The sequence below is a fragment of the Sus scrofa genome, chromosome 6 (genome assembly GCF_054392235.1).
Source record: "Sus scrofa isolate SSC_HxYL_T2T_F1_AM1 chromosome 6, Sscrofa_HxYL_maternal_Yorkshire_Landrace_v2.0, whole genome shotgun sequence".
Classification (NCBI taxonomy): domain Eukaryota; kingdom Metazoa; phylum Chordata; class Mammalia; order Artiodactyla; family Suidae; genus Sus; species Sus scrofa.
In genome coordinates, this window is record NC_139388.1 from 108,397,278 (window position 1) to 108,421,276 (window position 23,999).

The following is a 23,999-nucleotide window of genomic DNA, read 5'->3' on the forward strand; positions in this document are numbered from 1 at the left end:
ATGTCACACTGGCATCAAATATATATTTCTGTACATTTAAAAAAACAGTTCTGCAACTTTGAAATATCTAAAGCTATCCTATGTAAGTCAAGAGCATAATGAAATTTACTCATTCAACCTATTAAAATTGCTTTATTTCAATTCTTAAATATGCATCTGTAAATGAGCTTAACTGGTACAAACAAAAGAATACAGAGGTAATTTTCTTTTGATATTAAAAACAATGTTCTTTAAAAGTTTTCTTCAAGGTTAAAATAGCACTCATCTCTAAGACCTAGTGATCTATTAAGAGAAAAAGAAAGGAGTAAAAACAGACGCTACCTTTTTTTAAGAAAGGGAAAGAACTATGAACACATTTGCACTTGCTTATTAGCATCATAACAGGAAATACAGGGAAGAGAGGCCTAATACCAATAAAACTACTACCTTAAGATGGAGGAAAAAAAACAGAATAGAAGGATGATATTACTTCTCTGAAATATTCCTCGTTATTTATTTTTGACTTTGGAATTATGCAAATGAGTTAAATATTTTCAAAATTCAATTAAAATAAAGCAATTCATACACAAAATCAAAATGTATGTAGCTAACATGACCACATTTTTAAAAAATTATTTCAAGTGACTGACTTTAGAATAATTTCTTCACTATTTATACACAGAGAAATAAACCTGTTATAAACACTAAGGACAAACAGCACTTCTAAGAAGTCAAATTTGCAAGTTCCCTTGGGGTGCAGTGGGTTAAGGATGCAGCACTGCTGCCACACCTGCAGCATAGGCTGCAACTGTGGCAGGTTGCAACTGTGCCATGTCCCTGGCCAGAAAACTTGCCCATGCTGTGGCTGCAGGAAAAAAAAAAAGAAAAAAAAAAAAAAAAAGCAGCAGTAATTTTACAAATGTCATTATTTTGAAACTAAATGTATTATAGAATAAAGCAAATAAGTAATCATTAACAATCAAGATTTAACATAAAAGCATAAAATCAAAGTGGTTAAATAAAAACTTAAAATATAAATTCAAATTCAGTTTTTCTATTCTAAAAGAAAAAGCTTAGGAGCAATTTCAGCCACTGGCCATGAGCAATCCTAACACTAAGGCCCCTAAATACCATTCTCCAATGAAAGGAAGCAGGAGCAAATGGATGAATCCAGTTCGAGGACAGAAGATGTCCAAGAAGATTCTAGGATATTTTGAGCCAAAAAGGAATAAAGCTCAAATCAAAGACAAAGAGAGTCGTATCAGAGGATAGAGGAGCAAACATGAAGGAACAACAAAATCAATGAAGCATGTTAAATCTATAAAAATCCACAAAAACACTTTCACAAAACACAAAAAAACCAATCACTTAGCAGTTTATTACAGCACCAAATTCCTGACTGCTAATTAAAGAAAAAGAATTAAGCCTTTGTGCTGCCTTTCCTGCAAAAATTGTGTTTTAGAGTAAACCAAAGACCCTAACTGATAACAGAAATTACTTATTAATATATAAGATAAGAAATTGGGATAACAGGACAATAAATTAAGAAGAAATCAAAGAACCAAGAGAAAAAAAAATCACCATTTTGCATACCAAATAACTAATTTAAGCAAAACATCATTAATGGATGAAACCATTACATGACAGGGGAAGGGAGAACTTTATAATCATTTTAGCCAAGTAAATTCAATAACCCATCCTGGCCACACTAAAAGTGGGAAAATTAGTTAGTCATTAAATGATTCAATGTAATATCATAAATACAGATTCACTACAAAGTACTGACTCTTGCTTTAGGGGAAAGGAAAAAGGTAAACTTAGATCTATTCAAGCTTTTGGAGTAACCTGCAGTTTTCAGGAAATAGAACAAACAGTAGAACAAGTTAAATGACATTCCAAGTAGAAATAGGTGAAACACTCTACGTACAAGTGAACAGGTTGTCAGCAAATTACTGTCATGGAAAAAAATAAGGGGGCTCTATTCTGAAGGAAAAAAAAAAAGGAACTGAAGAAGACATATAGTAACTAAATATAACACATGTAACCAATCACCAAAAGACAACCATAAAAGGTTATCCCCCCCAAAAAAAGGAGTTCCCTGGTGTCCCAGCAGGTTAAGGACCTGGCATCACTGCTGTAGCCCAAGTTTGATTTATGGTCCAAGAACTTCTGCATAGCATGAGTGCAAGGGAGGAAGAGAGGGAGGGAGGGAGGGAGAAAGGAAGGAAGGAACTCAGAGAAATTAAGTTGGATTGGGTACTACAAGATACCAAAGAATTACTATGCTAATTGAAAATATCTTTGTTTTTAGAGATGCATGCACTTGAGAGTCAACAATCACAAAAACACATGAAAGTAAGTGCAATCAAATATTACACCACTGTTGAATTAGGTTAACCTTTATACAATAGGGCTTATCATATAAGCGAATTTATCTTTCATTCGTAATAGAAAAATTTAATTAAACAATGTTTCCATTATAAATCTGTAATGGAAATGATACAGACCATCAGAAGTTCTCAAGAAAAGACCAAGTAACTTTTTTGTTTTTTATGTATTTATTCAACAAATACTTATATTAATTACCTCCTATATACCAGGAACTAGAAAACAGTGAAGAATACAAGTAATATCCTTGCCCTGGAGCTCTCTTACGGTGCAGCAGGTTTAAGGATCTGGCACTGTCATTGCTATGGGGCATAGGTTCAATCCCTGGCCCAGGAACTTGCTCTCATGCTCTACCTTATAGAGCAAGGGGTCTACAAATTACCTTATCACCCATGGCTGCTTTCATTCTAGAATGGCAGCTAGGAAGCTGTGACAAAGAACTTATGGCCCTCAGAGCCTAAATATTTACTATCTAATCCTTTATAAATACTTTGCCACCCATTCTGAAGAGCAAAAATTATTATTTATTATTAATTTATTATTATATTATTTAAATAATAAAATTTCAAGTTCTACAATAAATTTAAGGAAATAAATATAAAATTGAAAAAAATCTATCATCATTATCAGAAGCCTTTCTGAGAAAATGATAATCTGAAAGCTGAGAAATAAACAGCTTGTCAATTATTTACTATTTGAAAGTTTTAAGCAGGGAAAAAGGCAAAGGTCCAAAGGTAGGAAAACTGGGCTGATATGGCAACAATAAAAAAAGCAATTATGATTAGGAGTATAGTGAATGAGAATAAACATGGTATGAGATGAAACTAAGAAGCACAGGGCTAGATCTTGCATAAAGTCTTGCAGAACTATGAAAAGGCCACAGCTACCATTCTCAATGATGAAAGTCTGAAAGCTTTACCTCTAAGGTCAGAAATAAGACAGGATGCCACTTTCAGCACTCCTATTCAACATGGTATTATAAGTCCTAAACAGAGCAATAAGATAAAAGGAAAAAAAAGAAAGAAAAAAAATTTTGGAAAAGAATATAAAATTATCTGTTTACAGATGCATAAAATTCTGAAGATTCCACAAAAACACTATTAAAGCTAATAAATTTAGAAAACCTGCAGGATACAAAATCATGTTCATGGTATTACAGTGACAATAATAACCCACTAGTCTACAGATTCAATAAAATACCTAGCAAAACCCCAACGCCATCTTTTTTTTTTTTTTTTTTGCATAAATAGAAAACCCATTCTAAATTATAGAAAATCCCAAGGGACTCAAACAGCCAAAATAGTCTTTTTTAGAAGTTTCTTTAAAGATTATTATTTTTTCTATTATAGTTGATTTACAACGCTCTGTCAATTTCTGCTGCACAAATAGTCTTAAAAAGGAAATATGAAGATGGACTCGCACTTCCTCATTTTAAATTTTACTACAAAATTACAGTAACTAAAAAACAGTGTGGTACTAAGGAAAGACATATAGACCAATGGAATAAAGAGCCCAGAAAGAAGCCACTATACATAAAGCCAAATTACTTTTGACAAGAGTACCACACCATGCAAAAGGGCAAAGACAAGACCTTGACAAAAAGTGCTGGGAAAATGAGATATCCACAAACAAAAAAAATAACATATACAAAAGAAGAAAATAATTAAATATAAATGTTAACTCAAAATGGATCAAAGAACTAAAAGTAGGAACTCAAACTGTAAAACTCTAAAATATTTAAGAAAGGCTATTTGACATTGGATTTGGCAATGACTTCTTGTAATATGACACCAAAAGCACTGGCAACAAAAGCAAAAATAGAAAAACTGGACTAAATCAAAATTAAAAACTTTTCTGCAAAGGATGTCATCAATAAGGAGAAAAGGAAACCTATAGGTAACTCAGAATGGAAGAAAATATATGTAAATCATCTAATTGATATGGATTATCCAAAATACATAAAGAACTTCTAAAACTTAACAAAAAATAATCTGATTTTAAAATGAACAAAGGATTTGATAAATATTTCTCCAAAGAAGAGAACAAGATAGCCAATAAGCACATGAAAAGATGTTCAAGCAAATAAAAACCACAATAGTAACACATCACAATTTGGATGACTTTTATCAAAAACAAAATGAAACTGAAAATAATGTGTTGGCAAGGATGTGGAATCCTTGTGTATTGCTAATGGGAATGTAAAATAGTGCAGCCATTGTGAAAAACAGGATGGCAGTTCCTCAAAGTTATACATAGAATTATCATATGATCCAGCAACTGAAATCAGGGACCTGAAAAAATATTTGTACCTCAATGTTCACAGCATCATTATTCACAATGGCTAAAGTGTGGAATGAACCCAAATGTCTATTAAAGGATGAATGGATAAACAAAACATAGTATAGATATATTATGGAATATTATTTACTCTTAAAAAGGCAGGAAATTCTGACACAATTCTTCACAGGTGGGATTTGAAGATATTATGCTAAATGACATAAGCTAGACACAAAGAACAAATATTGCATGACTCCATTTAAAGGAGATACATAAATCAGTCAAATTCACAGCAACAAAGCAGGAAAGTGATTATCATAGGATCAGGGGAGGGAGTAATGAGAATTTACTGAAACAGATTCAGGAATTCCCTTCGTGGCTCTGTGATTAACGAACCCGACTAGCATCCATTAGGATGTGGGTTCAATTCCTGGCCTTGCTCAGTGGGTTAAGGATCTGGCGTTGCTGTAAGCTGTGGTGTAGGTTGTAGACACAGCTCAGACATAGCATTGCTGTGGCTGTGGCAAAGGACAGTAGCTGTAGCTGTGATTTATTAGACCCCTAGCCTGGGAACCTCAATAAGCCACAGGTGCGGCCCTAAAGAGCAAAAAACAAACAAACAAACAAAAAAAAAACCAGAAATTCAAGTTGGGATAAGGAAAAATTTCTGGAGATTGAGTGTTGTAATGGTTGCATAATAATGTACAGGCATAACTGGGAGACACTATAGGTTCAATGCCAGACCACTGAAAAAAGCGAATAGTGCAATAAAGCAAGTCACACTTTTTTTCCCAGTGCAAATTAAAATTAGTTTAGGAGTTCTTGTGACACAGCAGGTTAAGGATCTGGCAGTGTCACTGCAGAGGCGTGGATCACTGCTGTGGCGTGCATTCGATCCTTGGCCTGGGAGCTTCCAATGCCACGGACTCAGCCAAAAGAATAAAAAGAAAAGGAAAAGTATGTTTCTATTATGCTGTAGTCTATTGAGTGTGCAATAGCATTGTCTAAAAAAGTGTACATACCTTATTTAAAAAGAACTTTATTGCTTAAAAATGATAACTATCATCTGAAAGGCAGGTTGCCAAATACCTTCAATATGTTAAAAAAAAAAAAAAGCACTATCTACAAAGCACAATAAAGTAATGTGAAACACAAAACAAGGTATGCCTGTAAATGTACTTAATGTCACTAAACTATATTTTAAAATGAGTGAAGTGGTAAATTTGTTATATATATTTTACAATTAAAAAAACCTACTAATTAAAAAACACATATATAGAAGCAGACCTCAGAGATAATACAGGTTTGGCTTCACACCATCACAACAAAATATCACAATAAAGTGAATCACATGAATTTCTTCATTTCCCAGTGCATATAAAAGTTATGTTTATTAGCAATTAGATCCTACTGTGTAGCACTGGAAACTCTGTCTAGTCACTTATGATGGAGCATGAAATGTGCGAAAATAGAATGTACACATGTATGTATAATTGGGTCACCATGCTGTACAGTAGGAAAAAAAATTGTATTGGGGAAATAACTATTTAAAAAATAATAATAATTAAACATGGAAATGTGAAAAAACATGGAAATATTTTAAATAAATTTAATTTTAATTCTTGGTTAAAAAAAGTTATGTTTACACTATACTATGTATTGAGTGTGCAACAGTATCATTTCCTTCAAAAAAAGTACATACCTCAATTAAAAAATACTTTATTGCTAAAAAATGCTAACCATCATCTGAACCTTTAGCAAGGCCTAGTAATAACATCACAGATCACCGTGACAAACACCATAATTAAAATGTTGCCAGAATAATACAATAATGAAATGTTGAGAGAATTACTAAAATGTGACACAGAGACATGAATTGAGCAAATATTGTTGGAAAAATGGCATCAGGAGACTTGCTCAACACACGGTTGCCCCATCCCTGGATTTTTTAAAAAATGCAGTATCTGCAAGGGAAATAAGCAAAGTACGCTTAAACAAGGTATGCCAATATGCAGATTTTTCTCTTCTTCATGAGAGGGAGGTAAGAGGGTCAGAGTCAGAGATTGGAAGATGCTATATTGCCGGCTTTGAGGATGGAGTAAGGAACCACAAGCCAAGGAATGCAGGTGGCTTCTAGAAGTGAAAAGTGCAAGGCTACCCTAGAACCTCCAGAAGGAACATAATCCTGCTAACGCTTTGATTTTAGCAGAGTGAAATCCACCTCTGATGGATGACCTAGAGAATGGTAAAATAAATGTATGCTGTTCTAAGCCAGCGACAGAAAAAAAAAAGTTGGAGAAATATACTATAGAGAGTCAAAAAGGCCAAAAATAGGAGTACAACAATAAAAAAAGTTAGCCAAACTGTTCAATACTGCTGAAAGGCCTAAAAAAAAAAAAAAAAAAAAAAAAAAAAAAAAAAAACACTTACAACAATGGAACTATATAATACCACTGAATAGTTTTTAAATGTTGGAAATAAACATATACTGAAGAAAACACCGTATGTTGAAAATCCATGGACCAAACATGCACGAATATAAAGACAGAAGAGATTACTGAAAACATAAATTGAAAATACTTTCAAGCAGTCAAGACAAAACAAGAGATAAGAAAATTAACAAACAAGGTGATTCAAATTAGCAAAATACAAGATGAACAATAATATGCAGTTCTTTTCCCTCTAAACCAAAGACTGGACCAGGCTTCTCACCTGAAACCAGTACTTTTGGTCCAAAATTTCAGAGACATAGTATTTTAGATTTAGGAGGGATCTTAAGGATTATCTAATCTAAACTCTTATTCAGTACAAATGTCTATATGTATATATTCCACATCTTTATTTTAGCTCACAGTTACCTACATGGGAAAATTCAGAATAAAGTGTTTAAAAAAAAAAAAAAAAACCCTCAGAAAACTACTGACTTTTTAAAAATGGACTATTCATAACACATTTGAAACTATTAACTTTTTTTCTTTTTACAGTTGCACCTGAGGCACACAGAAGTTTCCGAGCTAGGGGTCAAATCCCAGCTGCAGCTGCCAGCCAACTTATGCTACAGCTTGCAGCAATGCTGAATCCTAAACCCAGTGAGCAAGGCCAAGAACTGAACCTGCATCCTCGCAGACACTATGTCGGGTTCTTAACCCGCTGAGCCATAATGGGAGTTCCAGAAAACCCTAGCTTTAAATTTTTTTTATTTTATTTTTTGTCTTTTTTAGGGCTGCACATGTGGAATATGGAAGTTCCCAGGCTAGGGGTCCAATCAGAGCTATAGCTGCTGGCCTACACCACAGCCATCGCCACAGTAATCTGAGCCACATCTGCAACCCATACCACCACACCACAGCTCACAGCAACGCCAGATTCTTATCCCACTGGGCGAGGCCAGGGATTGAACCTGCGTTCTCACGGATCCTAGTCGGGTTCATTAACCACTGAGCCATGACGGGAACTCCGGGAAACTCCTAACTTTAATCAAATGTGCTATATGTCAGATTGCTAGGTCATCAATAATTGTACAAAGATGTTAAAATATGTATTATACTTTTAAGAACAATAATAAAGATCCAAATTAGTTTGCATACTTACAGTGTAATATAACTTTGAGCTCAACCAGGAGTTTCTTTGACCCTCCATGACTTGTTCCTGGAAGTTTTTGCATTGCTTCCCCTTTTTTATTCAATATTTCAATTCTTAATGCACCTATCGATCCAAAATTTAAAACAAGAATGTCATAAGTTATACCTAAAGAATCTGATGAATGTGCTAGGTCTCCACATAGCACTTTAATTTTGCATGGTCTTTTACCATGAAATGTAAGACAGGAGAAAAGCATTTTTTCAGTATTTAAGAAAAACAAAAACAACCCTCCCCACTCCCAAACCCAAAAAACATACCAATGGGGGTTCCAGCAGGCCTAACCTCATTTGGCAATAATTCATCTCCTTCAGGCCAAGTTACTGACAGTCTATCAGGGAGCCTATTATGAAACCAGAATATTAATGTTTCATGAACCGTGTTAATTAATTGTGGTTTTATTTTTAAAAATAAAAGCTACTAGAAACTTCAACATTTATTTCTAATTTTTTTTAAAGATTAAATCTGAAATTCTATATGAAGACAAAATTTCTCAGTGTTAACAGCCAGGAATTATTCATTTTTTTGTGATTTTTCTATTTATTTACAGTACAAGCTACCTTTGAGAGACAGGATAAACTCTAAAAATAAAAGAATTACCAGTGAAATTCAGTAAGAATCAAAATGATTGCATCATTAGCTCTACAAGAACCACAAACAGTTCTGTTTTTAGATTTCCTTTTATTTCTTTTATCCTAATCTCTACCACTCAGCGGTTACTACCATTTTCTTCTCAGTATAGGCCAAAGTTTTTTTTTTTTTTTCTTTAACAAACTTAATCATGGTGCAGGAACAGTGACACTGTAGATATAAGATATCCTCATTTCAGGATATCCTCATTACAGAATTCCGTTTTTATAACTAGAGCTCATAGTTTTTTTTAACAGCAAGAAGTTTGCCACAACACATACATCTACTACAAGAGCCCTATTAGAATATAACACTCAAGAATAGGTAAAAAGACAACTCTTGATTTTCCTTGTTATTTTTTTACCATGCATCTTGAAATGTAAATTACCTTGCCATTTCATCTTCTACATATTTTTTCACAGCTTTCTCAGCAACTGTCCTATCCAGTTTTGCAATTGGCACAGTTCTTACTTCATCATACAGTGCTTGAGGTTCCTGAATAAATTTATAGCAACATTTCAAAAAAAAGCTATGATAATTTGGCTACAATGAGAACATCTGTTTCTTCCAAAGAAATATATTTTTATCCTAATTAACTATATAAATCATAATAGTTATTACTACATTATACTACAGTGTTTATTTCTATTTTTCATGTAAACTACTTTGGCCCAATTATATGCGATTCAAATTTTAACAAGAGCATGGTATAGGGATAAAACCTGCTCTAGTTTTGGAGTTGTTATTCATTCTCAAGATAGGCTGGCTCCAAAGTTGGTTTGCAGGCCTTGGATGAAATGTGCACTTTATAATATTACCATGATAACTAGCAATAATATATGTAACATTGGCTAAACACTGGGCTGATAAATTCCATAGATTATTAAAAACACCAAATATGAAACATAAAAATTCACGCTACCACTACTTCATCCAATGGAAAAGCCAAATATAAGGCAAAATAGAATACCGTATCTTTATTTTAACAATTAAGCAAAAGAAAGAGCAGTACCAAAAGACTCAATATTTTTTCTAGGGAGTTCCCATTGTGGCTCAGCAGAAATGAACCCGACTAGTGTCCATGGCGATAAGGGTTCAATCCCTGGCCTCACTCAGTGGGTTAAGGATCTGTCATTGCCATGAGCTGTCACAGATGCAGCTCGGATCCTACACTGCTGTGACTGTTGCACAGGCTGGCAGCTGCAGCTCCTAGCCTGGGAACTTTCATATGCCACAGGTGCGGCACTTAAAAGCAAAAAAAAAATTTTTTTTGTTACTTGGGATCTTACCATTGCAATTTGAACCTCTCCTCCTGTAGCATATACTTCTCCATCATGATCACCATAAAGGAAAAATTTTACAATGCTTCCATAAAAGAGAGGAAGTGTTTTGATTGTCTTGACCTAATATTTAGGGTTTAAAAATAAGGATTTAGTATTAATATTTACTTAGAAAGGTAGGTTTAATATTCATAATTATTTAACATAACTTTTATATAAGGAAAAAACTCAGCATCTATAATTAGCAAAATGAAAAAAGCATTCTAATATTCTAATAAAGTTATATTCATAAGTGCTCCACTTATTTGTAACATATCTTTGAAAAGAAGCAGCAGATTCTTCATACAAAAATGTCAGTTATGCATGTGTCTAAAAGGTCCATAACACCTTCAAAGTCACTCATGAATGCCAGTCACCTCAAACCATTTCCCCCATAAAATGTTGCTTGCAGACTGTGAACAGTAACTTACAAAGTTATCACATCTTTCAAATAAATTAATTGAAAACTTGCCCATTATGTATTTATTTTTCTTAGCTGGCCTGAAAAATCTAAGGGTCACTTCTATTAGCCCAATTCAAAAATTCCCAACTACAGGGACTATAATAGTTTATACCCAAGCTACCTTCCAGCCTCATTTCACTTCTGAACTATTTCTCTACACACACACAATAGGTTGCAGCAATCCAATTCTGTGGTTTGTTTGTGGTTTCCCAGCATTTACTGGTCTCTATGCTCAGATTACCTTCTCTGAGAAAACATTTTACTTGACCAACACACAGAATTTGACAAAACTGATCACTCCTTCCTTGAAACCCTTCACTTGACTTCACAGATACTTTATTCTTGTGGTTTCCTTCTATCTCACCATATTACTTCCCTTTGCATTCTCCTCTGTCAGCTCCTTTTCAGTTTTCTAACCTCTAAAGGTTCAAAGAGCAGGGTCTAGCTATACACACTACTTCAAGGTGACCACATCCAATTCCAAGGCTTTCAATATATGATGATTAGAGTGTCACATTTATGGATTTATTACCTTTATAGTTATCTCTGTAAACCTGAGCTACCTCCTCTTCAAGGTCCATACAAATGCCACTTTATGCCCAAAGAACTGCATGATTTACACTCTTCTCCCAGGCCCCTCCAAAGTCAGAAAATTCTCTTCTTCTAAACTATGAAAACACTAATCACCCTCTCTTTTCATAGCACTTACCCCCTTCTTACCTGTTAGTATTTTGCTTAAGTTATTTGTTTTCAAGCTGCATTCTCCACAATGCAGTCAAGAGCACAGTAACTTACAAGCAACAGATACTTGTTAAAAATTTGCTAAAAAATCATTTCTTCATACTGCATTTTTTTAAAATGAAATTCTCCATTTGAATAAAATTTAGCACAATAAAAAATAAAAACCTTGTTAACTGAGGCTTTGGCAAAAATCAATTTTTTAAAAAATGCCCTGTTAAATTACATAATTAAAATCAGTTCAGCCTTTTTATTCTTTTCTGGCTCCTGAGGAGCCAAAAGCATATACATTATTTTTGATAGCTGATAAATTCTAATACATCTAATTTAGTTTCAAACTCTATTAATTTTCAAATCGAAACTAAGTTAAACTTACCAGCTGTCCTGCTTTGAATACTTTTCCATCCCATTCTATTGCTGAGTAAGTTGCCCAGGGGCCCTGCTTTTTAGAAGGAAGATCAGGACGAGTAATTATTCCTTTAAAAAGTGTAAATTTTATCTGTTTGTCATACTTTTCATGACAGTCCTTCAGCCATAAAGCAAATTCTCTGTCGATTTTCATTCGCTGCTCCTGTAAAATTTTTAAATGTTCTATGAAATACAACTACAAGTAAACAAATAAAACCACAAAGACTTCTCAGATTCATTCCAATTTTCCTTCCATGTACCTGCCCACCCCAGAAAAATATTTTGCTGGATCCTTCTCCCATACAAATTAAGATTTCTTGTTTTTTTTTTTTAATTTGTTATTATTCAAATGAATTTATCACATCTGTAGTTGTATAATGATCATAACAGTCCAATTTCACAGGATTTCCATCCCACAGCCCAGGCACATTCCCCCATCCCCCAAACTGTCTCCTCTGGAGACCATAAGTTTCTCAATGTCTGTGAGTCAGCATCTGTTCTGCAAAGAAGCTCAGTCTGTCCTTTTTTCAGATTCCACACGTCAGTGAAAGCATTTGATGTTAGTGTCTCATTGTATGGCTGACTTCACTTAGCATGATAGTTTCTAGGTCCATCCATGTTACTAAAAATGCTGGTATTTCATTCTTTTTGATGGCTGAGTAATATTCCATTGTGTATATGTCCCACATCTTCTGGATCCACTCCTCTGTCCATGGAGATTTAGGTTGTTTCCATGTCTTGGCTATGGTAAATAGTGCTGCAATGAACATGAAGAGTACACGTGTCTTTGCGAGTCGTGGTTTTCTCTGGATAGATGCCCAGGAGTGGGATTGGTGGATCAAATGGTCATTCTATCTTTAGTTTTCTGAGGAATCTCCATACTGTTTTCCACAGTGGTTGCACCAATTTACAATCCCACCAATAGCGTAACAGGGTTCCTTTTTCTCCACACCTGCTCCAGCACTTATTGTTGGTAGACTTTTGGATGATGGCCATTCTGGCTGGTGTAAGGTGGTACCTCATGGTGGTTTTGATTTGCGTTTCTCTAATGATGAGTGACGCTGAACATCTTTTCATGTGTTTCTTGGCCATCTGTATGTCTTCTTTGAAGAACTGTCTCTTTTGATCTTCTGCCCATTTTTTGATGGGGTTGTTTGTTTTTTTTGGTATGGAGCTGCAGAAGGTGTTTATACAAATTTTGGAGATTAATCCCTTGTCAGTCGATTCATTTGAAAGATTTTCTCCCATTCTGTGGGTTGTCTTTTCGTGTTGTTTCTGGTTTCCTTTGCTGTGCAGAAACTTTGAAGTTTGAGTAGGTCCCATTTGTTTATTTTTGTTTTTACCGTCATTACTCTAAGAGGTGGATCTGAGAAGATGTTGCTGTCGTTTATGTCAGAGAGTGTTTGGCCTATGTTTTCCTCGAAGAGTTTTATAGTGTCTGGTCTTATATCTAGGTCTTTAATCCATTTGAAGTTTCTTTTTGTGTATGGTGTTAGGGAGTGTTCTAATTTCCTTCTTTTCCATGTGGCTGTCCAGTTTTCCCAGCACCACTTATTGAACAAGCTGTCCTTTCTCCACTGTATATCCTTGCCTCCTTTGTCATAGATTAGTTGGCTGTAGGTGCATGGGTTTAATTCTGGGCTTTCTATCCTGTTCCACTGATCTATATTTCTTTGTGCCAGTACCATGCGGTTTTGATGACTGTTGCTTTGTAGTATAGTCTGAAGTGAGGGAGCCTGATTCCTCCAGCTCCATTTTTCTTTTTCAGGATGTCTTTGGCTATTCTGGGTCTTTTGTACTTCCAAACAAACTTTAAAATATTTTGTTCGAGTTCTGTGAAAAATGGCCTTGGTAATTTGATAGGGATTGCATTGAATCTGTAGATTGCCTTAGGTAGTATAGTCATTTTGATAATATTAACTCTTCCAATCCACGAGCATGGTATATCTTTCCATCTATTTGTGTCATCTTTGATTTCTTTCATCAGTGGCTTGTAGTATTCAGAGTACAGGTCTTTTGTTTCTTTAGGTAGGTTTACTCCTAGGTATTTTATTCTTTTGGATACGATGGTAAACGGGATTGCTTCCCTAATTTCCTTTTCTGCTCTTTCATTGTCATATAGAAATGCCATCAATTTCTGTGTATTGATTTTGTATCCTGCAACTTTGCCAAATTCGTGGATGAGCTCTAACAGTTTTCTGGTAGAGTCTTTAGGATTCTCTAGGTATAGTATCACAAATTAAGATTTGTAACAAACATATAATTAAAGAAAAAAAAATCTTTGCCACCATTCTTGGATCCAATGGTCAATATCAACAAAGATTTCCTTCCCTGTTTTAAATCCTAGCACATAACAAAAAATGGCAAACAATGCTGCCTAGGAGAAGAACTAGCTGGTCAGGGGAAAGGGGAAAGTCATCATACCTTGAATCATGCACATTCTCAACAACTAAAACATCTTTTTATATGTCAAGCACAGATATAAACACATATAGTACTTAATCATATATATGGTATATCTACAGTATCAAAATATCATGGGGGGAGTGACTTGGGGGAGAAAAAGTCAAAAAGGCTCTTTTATAGGGTGATAGAGAAAAAAGGGTGAGCAACATTGTTACGAAAAACATTTTCTCTTTTATTTATATATTTTATGTACACATATTTACTCAAAAAAAATCATAAAAGTTGCTTTCTAATAATATATAAGAAAAGGCATTATTTGTGTTTCTACTGTGATGGTCTCTTGGCCTCTTGGGAGCGCTGGGATGCACGTTCAATCCCAGGCCTGGCATAGTGGGTTAAGGATCTGGGGAGTTCCTGTTGTGATGACCTGACTAGCATCCATAAGGATACAGGTTCAATCTGGCATTGTCACGAGGTGTGGTATAGGTCGCAGACTCAGCTCAAATCTGGCGTTGCTGTAGCTATGGTGTAGGCAGGCAGCTATAGTTCCAATTAGACCCCTAGCCTACTGGGAACTTCCATATGCCCCAGGTGTGGCTCTAAAAAAAAAAAAAAAAAAAGGATCCAGCATTGCCACACCTGCAGCTTAGGTCACAACTACAGTTTGAAACCTCCAAATGCCACAGAGTGACAAAAAAAAAAAAAAAAAAGAAAGAAAATGTGTTACTATCATTCTTTACCCTGTTGGGAAATAGTATAGAGACTTACACTCCTACATAAGTTGCTATATACTTGTTTAATGCTTGTCTTTAGGAAAATGAGCAGCAGAGATAATCTTGATCATCTCTACATCACATGCTTTCACAGAAGATGGTGCATGAAGTTACTGAAGTTCATTTCTCCCTATATACCTCATTCCACAAGAGAGCATTTCCAAATGAAAATGGGACAAAATTAAAAATGATTTCAGCTTAAGTTTTTGCAGCTTGCAGTTAGAAGGCCAATGTCTTAATTAAAAAAACGTTTGATTTAAAAAAGTTATTTGGGAGTTTCCGTTGTGGCTCAGCAGAAACCAATCTGACTAGCATTCATGAGGACGCAGGTTTGATGCCTGGCCTTGCTTGGTGGGTTAAGGATCCAGCGTTGCCAAGAGCTGTGGTGTAGGTCACAGAAACGGCTTGGATCCCTTGTTGCTATGACTGTGGTGTAGGCCAGCAGGTGTAGCTCTGATTTGACCCCTAGCCTGGGAACCTCCATATGCCACAAGTGCAACCCCCTCCACAAAAAAGGTTATTTGAATAAGAAATATATGAACATGGTAAATACTCAAAATGACATATATTTTCAAGGAAATCTCTCCCCAGTCTACTCCCAGGTACGAACACCTTCCTGAATCAACAAATTACTACTGTCACTTTGTCAACTTGACAAGAATATTAAAATTATTAACCAGGAATGGGACACTCTGCTCACCAAATTTTATGCTATATTTCAATGTACAGCCCTTGCATTAGATAAAATTATGTAAGATTCAGAATCTTTTTATTAAGAGTAAAATTAATTTCAATAGGTTGTAGGGATGACTGACTATAAATACTATGTGTTATGTATTCTGTTCACTGCTCAGCAATTTTAAGTTCAGAATAAATGTATCTACCTCACGGCAGCTTAACATTAAGCTACTGAAAGAGTAGCTATCAAGTAAAAGTTTCTGAGATGATTCAGTTGAATGAAAGAACACTAGTTCTAGTAAATTTTCTAAAAGATGTATTCTTTTTCAATTGATTAATGCACATATTTTAATACTGATCAGTCCCAAATCACCTTTCAGCCCCAAGTATTTCACAGTTCTACCTCAATTTTACCCCTAAGATTAGATTAAAATTCATGTTTGCGTTAACATACACACAGAGCCCTGTGTTAGATAACATTGTTCCTATATGCTCTTATCAAACTGCCATGCTTCTGTAGCTTCAATTCACTATGTCAAGACCTGATAAAGATCTATAAATTTTATCCAAATAAGAGCTAATCATTTCGAAATTTTTGAGTGAACACATAAATGCTCATCAATTACAAGTTATATTTTTCTGATTAAATAAAATGAAAAGTATGCAAATTATCAGTACAAATCTATACTACTAGTGACTTTTGTTGTACTTAAAATAGAACACTTGCAAATATTTAAAACTTGATATTTAAAACCATACCTGTCCATTTAAAATCCTTGTAAAAAGGGTGTTCTTATCTTTCAATTTTAGCTCAAGATCCATGAAGGTCAGTTTGTTTGTGCTGACCTGGAATTTGTCATTAGTGAATAATGCACCAGATATCCTATTGTAGCACTCAATCGGGGCAAGCCCTCTCTTCTTAGGAGGAGCACACCAGTCAAAGCTTGAACAGAGCAAAATATTAGTTAGTAAAAAGACTAAATCATAAGATAATATAATTTCAACAAAAATCAGAACTTACTCTTTTTGCGTGTGTTTCTTTTCTTTTTTTTTTTTTTTTTTTTTTTTTTTTTGTCTTTTTAGGGTCACACCTATGGCATATGGAGGTTCCCAGACTAGGGGTCAAATCGGAGCTGTGGCCACCAGCCTACACCACAGCCACAGCAATGCCAGATCGGAGCTGCATCTGCAACCTACACCACAGCTCAATTAATCCACTGAGCAAGGCCAGGGATCAAACCTGCATTCTCATGGATGCTAGTCAGATTCATTTCCACTGAGTCACAACAGGAACTCCAGAACTTACTCTTCAACAGATGTATATGGTATTAGTCGTCCATTCCAAAAACATTCAAAAATAGGTCTTTTCCCTCTTGCTGCTTTGTCAAGTATGAAACAATCATCATCATCATCTTCATCTTTTAATTCTAGAACAAAGGAGTAAGTAGAACAAAGTGTTTATTGCTATAAAATATATGCAATTTTTATTACTGAGAAATCAATTTCTATAAGTGAAATGTTGAAGCTGCTTCAGAGAAATGGTAACAAAACTCTTACGATTGTTAACGTATTCTATAAAAGCTAAAGGTAGCTTCATTCTTAATTTGCCCTCAGAAAGGCAGATTTTTCAAAGCGGTTCCACATTACCAACAGTGTTTCTCATTAAGAAGTCAATAACTACTTACATATTAATCAATCTGTGTTATAAGTACCATACTAGCTACTGAACCCGTAGTCTTTAAAAATCTATTTATAAATATAGGAGCTTAAATCCTATACCTAAAACACAAGTTTCACAATTCTGTCAGAACAAGTATGTTCACATAAAAATTATCTGGGTAACCTATAGTGTCTAGCAGCAGTAGGTTTGCCTAGTTTGGACAAATAAATAATACTGAATTTAAGTTTTACTCTACGTTAACAGCTAGAATTACAACCTACATTATAAGCCACAACGATCTACATTTTTGTTTGTTAGTAATTCATTTTCATGTATTCAGATAAATTAGAATCAAACATTATGATCCTGATACAACAATACCTCAGTTATTCTAGTATTAAGTAATTCCCCCACATCCCCCAATAAAACCTTCTTTTTCCCACAAAAAACCCTTATATTCCTAAGTATAATTTCTTTTCACTCAAACCAAATCACTTGCTCATAGAGAACTCCTCTGATCATCACTCAACTTCCTGGCTCTTATTTTAAGATATTATTTGAAGAAATTTCTTTTTGTCTATAAGCATACAAAAATTACAAATGGCAAATTAAAAACAGTCCACAAGGAGTTCCCGTCATGGCTCAGTGGTTAACGAATCTGACCAGGAACCATGAGGTTTCAGGTTTGATCCCTGGCCTTGCTCAGTGGGTTAAGGATCCGGCGTTGCCATGAGGTGTGGTGTAGATCGCAGATGTGGCTCCAATATGGCGTTGTTATGGCTTTGGCATAGGCCAGCAGCTACAGCTCCGATTAGACCCCTAGCCTGGGAACCTCCATGTGCCACAGGAGCAGCCCTAGAAAGACAAACAAAAACAAAAAAATCAAAAAACCCAAAAAACAAGACCACAAACTTCTCAAGAGGCAGAGTCATTGAGTAATAACATACATGAGGACTTAATGTTTATTTGAAGTAGTTTCTTATTCAGCCCTCACAATATTTCTATGAGGCATGAACTACTAACCCCCATCTCATAGATAAGGACACAAAGAGAGGTAGGCAGTAGTTTGTCAAAGTTTGCAAAGACAGGATTCAAATCAGGAAATCTGGTTCCAAAACCCACAATACTAAGGATCTACTAAGGAATTATTCTGAATGATAAAATTTAATATTGTTAATCTATGAATACAATGCAATCCCAATAATCCCACTGGGTTTTTCTGTTTGCTTTTAAATTCAACGTATATACAGTGATTCCAAGAGTTCTTTTCATGGCTCAGTGGAAACAAATCTGACTAGTATCCATGAGGACCCAGGTTTGATCCCTGGCCTTCTCAGTGGGTTAAGGATCTGGTGTTGCCATGAGCTATGGTGTAGGTCGCAGACATGGCTCAGATCCTGACTTGCTGTGACTGTGGCATAATCCAGCAGCTACAGCTCTGATTCGATCCCTAGCCTGGGAATCTCCATATGCCCTGTGTGCGGCCCCCCAAAAAACAACAACAAAAGACTTTTCTCCCATGTAAAATGGAGAATCAGTGTTTGTAAATGTAAGAAAATATTTAAAACAAAACAGTGATTTCAAAGTTTACCTAGAAGAACAAAAGATTAAGAATTTTCTCAAAAAAAGAACAGTAAGCAGTGAGGGTCTTGCCTTATAGATATCAATATATAGTATAAAGGACAAGAGAATATACTTACTGGTGTATATAAGCGCAAAATAATGCAATACCTTAAAATAAACCCAGATCTATGTTTACAATGTAGTAAACAATCCAGATCTATGTACTTTCTTTTTTTAATCAGCAGCATTAAATAAAATCACCAGAATCCCACTGTTACGGGTCACACCACTGTTACAGGTCACATTTAAAACTTTACAATTTTTTTTGCTTTTTAAATATCATAAAAATGTGATTTTTATTGGCTAACAACAGCTGAGAAGTCAATAGTTTTGTGTGTTTATGTTATTACGGAAGTGATATTTAAAACTATCACAAAAATCATTAACATTCAAGAATTGGTGCTAGGAAACAGAAAATTCACATGGAAAATATAAAATTACAGCCTTATCTTATCCTACACACACAAAAAAGGAGATGACAGATGTGTTAAAGATCTAAACACAAAATGATTAAGAAAAAAACTACAGTATCTTTGTATGAGCTTGAGGTCCAAGCAGCCTTTCTATAGCAAGACAAAATCAGAATGCATAAAGAAAAAACTAATGACTAAATAAAGCTTAAGACTTTTTTATAAATAACTACACAAAGACAAAAGAAAGACAAGGGAATTATATAAAGGGTTACTATGCAGTCGATGGCTAAAAATTCAGTTCAGTAAAAGATCTATGATAAAAGAAAATGTTTCTTAAAGCCAGTGCTTTACTTATCTGGAAGTGAATATACACAAAAATTAAAAATTATAAAAATTGCAAATACCTTAACAACTTAAGATTTGCAGAAGGAAAAAAGGTTTTAAATTTAACCTCAATAATCTAACTAACGGTACTTATTGAGAAAACAAATCACTATCCTAAATCACAACTTCACATTCTATAGCTAAGATAACAGATTAACATACTTGATGGAAAGCATGGATCATCAGGGTAAGTTTCTTTATCATACAAGAAAGGGTGATAACGGATAATCCCTTCCACTACACCATCTCCTTCAACATGCGCTTTGAACTCAAAACTATCAGCTGCTGTATTTATATACAATGTCTGCATGTCATCTTCTATTTCCCTTAGGTTGACAATCTTAGGTGTCTTCCCCTTTTCAAACATAGAAATCTAAAACAAAAATAAAACAAAAACAATTAAATTCTACAGGGACTTTATTTTTGTTCTCAGCTATGATCCAATAATAGAACAGGCAAAAACTACTTTTATTTGCACAAGTAATTATCTACCTTAATAAAATATATATATTTCTATTTGGGACAAATATCTCTAAGTAGCATCTCAATAAGCAATATACTTCTAAAAAATATAAAGTAAGCAAAGCAGAGCTGAAGGACATATAACTTATGAGTATATTTAATTTAAGGTTTCTTGCTAGAGTTAGGAAGTGGGATAAACATGTACATGAAATTCTTCCCAAGAATTGTGAGCAAGGATATTGAGAACTCAATACTCAAATGTTCTGTTCTTCTAGATCTTACTTCACCATCATGAGACTTCTATGAACAAAAGGGAAACTATTTATGTCCCTTTTCCTTCTTGCTTGAGACATGATATTCAATAACAGTTCATATCTCTACAGAAGACAGAGAAAAAAGAACTCAAATACTATAGTAAACAAAGGTTTAAAAAAAAAAAGTTCCAGAAACATACATCTAGAATGATCTCTTTACTCAGATATCAAATTATGAAAGTGATTTGGTAGAAGACAAGGACGAAGGAATTGCCTTTTTATTGACTGATTTTTTTCTTATTCAGAGTCACTTGCAAATGGAATAGATGCCTAATAATTCACAATATTTTAAGAAAAAATTTTATCTTACTTCAATATCAATGTTGTTGAAAGGTCCAACTTCTTTTGAGGAACGTTTTTCATTTCCTTTTGGGCCATGAATATAGTAATGATAAATATGCCTAAAATATACAAGAACAACCTTACATTTTTAATTCACATCAAATACAGTTCATATAATCTTCTACTAAAAAATTTTCTAACTACTCTTTGACAGTACTCACTAGGTGCCAAGCACTATGTTAAGCACTTTTAAACATAGTAACACATTTAATGGTAAAAATAATCCTGAGAGTTGAGTATTATTACCTCTCATTTTACAGACAGAGAAATTGAAATGCAAGAAATTATCAAAACACTACTAAGATAGAAGTAAATCATGAAACTCTTGAGATCTCAAAAGCGTTAAGGTCACAGAATTAGAATTTGGGAAAGAAAGGGGCTGCAATCCAAGTGTTTCCAACTTCAAAGCACACATATTATAAGTTGAGCTTATCAAAAAACCTAAAGCTATAAGGTAAGAGGCCCTAATTCTACTTGTTAGGGATGTCCTAGAAAGGACTCAAATATCAGGGAGTATACAGGATTAGGTGTCTTTAACTTATGTCTCCAACATGAGAATATCATTCTATAATTCTCATCCTTCTTCTCCTATAGCACTGAAACAACTGTATCCCAATAATCCTAAAACTAATAAATTCAACTGTATCCCATCAAAATCCACCACTTCAGAAATCTTTGCTACTTTAAATAAATGTACACAAAGATCATACTCAGGGGAAATTATTCACATCTCCCTATATTGCATATTACATCTGTAGTTATTCCTCAAGCAGGAATTTATTAATATAGCTTCAAATGAATTTTTATTTTTAAAAATTAAATTATTTATTCTAGTTTAAAACACTACTAAGACAGGAGTTCCCACTGTAGCACAGTGGGTTAATGATCCAGTGTTGTCTCTGTGGTGGTATGGGTTTGATCCCCCCAGGGGCTTCCACATGCTGTGGGTGCGGCTAAAAAAGAAAAAAAATTATCAAAACACTACTAAGATAGAAGTAAATCATGAAACTCTTGAGATCTCAAAAGCGTTAACATCATAATCAACACTAAATTTATAACCAGACATTAAAAAAGAATGCTACAGGAGTTTCCTGGTGGCACAGTGGGTTAAGAATCCAGGGTTGTCACTGCTGTGGCTCGGGTTGCTGCTGTGGCATGGGTTTGATCAGTATACCCGGCTGAGAACTTCCAAGTGCAATGGGGGTAGCCAAAAATGAAAATAAATAAATAAATAAATAAAACAGAAAAAAGTACTATAAATATCTTAGCAAGTGTCTGTTTCAAAGAATAAAGTTATGTTATTCTTTTTTTAAGCACAAGATTTAAGTTACAATTATGTTAAGTATACTGAGTTCCTTCAGCTAAGAGAAATAATAAAAGTTATTATGTTCTACGAACTCCAAAATTTAAATCTCTTATGATACAGGGCCAATAAATAAGAATATTCATGAAAAAAGGTATTCCTAAAATCAAATTTATTTTCCCACTGAAATGTTAACTGTTATTATACATGTATGTATAAAATAGAGAATCTTAAAATAAGTACAACAGCCCTCTGAACAAATATGAAAAGATACTTTCTTTAAAAACATGAATTTTGGGAGTTTCCCTCATGGTGCAGTGGAAATGAATCCAACTAAGAACCATAAGGTTGTGGGTTCGATCCCTGACCTTGCTCAGTGGGTTAAGGATCTGGTGTTGCTGTGAGCTGTCGTGTAGGTTGCAGACGTGGCTCGGACCTGGCGTGGCTGTGGCATAGGCCAGCAGCTGTAGCTCTGATTGGACCCCTAGCCTGGGAACCTCCACATGCTGAGGGTGCGGCCCTGAAGAGCCAAAAAACAAAAACAAAAACAAAAAAAACATGAATTTTGTACAAGTATACCCATTTTTGCAATACTAATTAATTCATGGTAACACAAATTAAAGAAACAATCCAGTCAAAGGTCTATACTATATAACTAAAAAGGAAAAAACTTAGAGTCACTAAATATATATATCTCTGATTTGATCTAATGGAATACATAACCCTCTAAAAGTTTTCCTGGAATAGATACAAGATTTATTTTCAGTATAGATTCAGTATACGTATTCAATAAACTTTTATTGAGCATCTACTATGTAACAGGAAACACTGAGGATACAGTAATGCATAAACAATGACATAAAAGGTGGAGAAACAGACAAAAGTAAAATATGTGGTATGGAAAACTATGATAGATGCTACACACCAAAAGTACAAAGGGGGAGTCTGGGAGTGATGGGCTGAATTCTGAAGTTTATTTTAAATTTTAGCATAGTTGTCAAGAAGCATGGGCCTCATATAATGATCAATATATTACTGGTGATCAGCAAATATTTATAGAACAGAGAACCATTTTAACACTAATATCAGAGTAATGGTTCCTGCACCAAAGGGAAGGAAATGGGATAGAAGCAAAGCAGACAGCCAAGAAGCTTCAATGTATCTGTAATACTTTTATCGAAAAAAAAAAAAAAAAAAAAAAACAAAAGTAGATGGAGTTTTGCTGTGGTGCAATAGAGTGGTATCTTTGCAGTGCCAGGACGCAGGTGTGATCTCTGGCCCAGCCCAGTGGGTTAAAGGATCCAGCACTGCCGCAGGTATAACATAGGTCACAACTGTGGCTTGGATCTGATCCCTGGCCCAGGAACTCCATATGCCACAGGGTGCCAAAAAAGAAAAAAAGGTGTGTGTGGGGGAGATAAGTAGAAACACGCCCTGAATCATAAATAAATACTTACGCTAACTGTCTTGTCCAAAGGAGGAAATAATTTTTCAAGTACTGTATGTGTTCTGGTTGTACCCCTGTGATAACCACAGCAGTAAAGCTATCTTTTTCTTTCTCCTCTGAGATAAGTTGATGTAGAAATCGTTCATCATCATTTGTAATGTGAACAGAATCAGACGGCTACAAGAGTGAACATAAGTATAACAAGTTACAGACACCTTTCTTATAATTAACAAGTAACATTCACATCAACCTAATAAGATTTACTTGGTAATTTCAAATACAAACTTCAAAAGTCTTTTGGAGGAAAATAGCCAAATACAAATTAGCTGAGGGTGTGACAATGCTGTAAAGAT

General features: G+C 34.6%; 1 protein-coding gene across 2 annotated transcripts in view; it reads right to left on the reverse strand.

The window, feature by feature from the left end:
- Window positions 1–23,999, reverse strand: part of SMCHD1 (structural maintenance of chromosomes flexible hinge domain containing 1) — a 162,817-nt gene that overhangs the window by 92,166 nt on the left and 46,652 nt on the right. For both annotated transcript variants that reach the window (XR_002345042.2, XM_021096137.2), the window contains exons 8-17: window positions 23,657–23,823; window positions 20,865–20,955; window positions 19,941–20,151; window positions 17,005–17,125; window positions 16,458–16,641; window positions 11,810–12,004; window positions 10,203–10,316; window positions 9,302–9,408; window positions 8,544–8,626; window positions 8,236–8,349 (exon numbers count right to left, since the gene is read on the reverse strand). Coding sequence is in view for 1 of the 2 variants with exons in the window: in XM_021096137.2 (XP_020951796.1) it covers window positions 8,236–8,349; window positions 8,544–8,626; window positions 9,302–9,408; window positions 10,203–10,316; window positions 11,810–12,004; window positions 16,458–16,641; window positions 17,005–17,125; window positions 19,941–20,151; window positions 20,865–20,955; window positions 23,657–23,823 (1,387 nt within the window). In the remaining variant the exon portion in view is untranslated. The remainder of the gene's footprint in view (window positions 1–8,235; window positions 8,350–8,543; window positions 8,627–9,301; window positions 9,409–10,202; window positions 10,317–11,809; window positions 12,005–16,457; window positions 16,642–17,004; window positions 17,126–19,940; window positions 20,152–20,864; window positions 20,956–23,656; window positions 23,824–23,999) is intronic.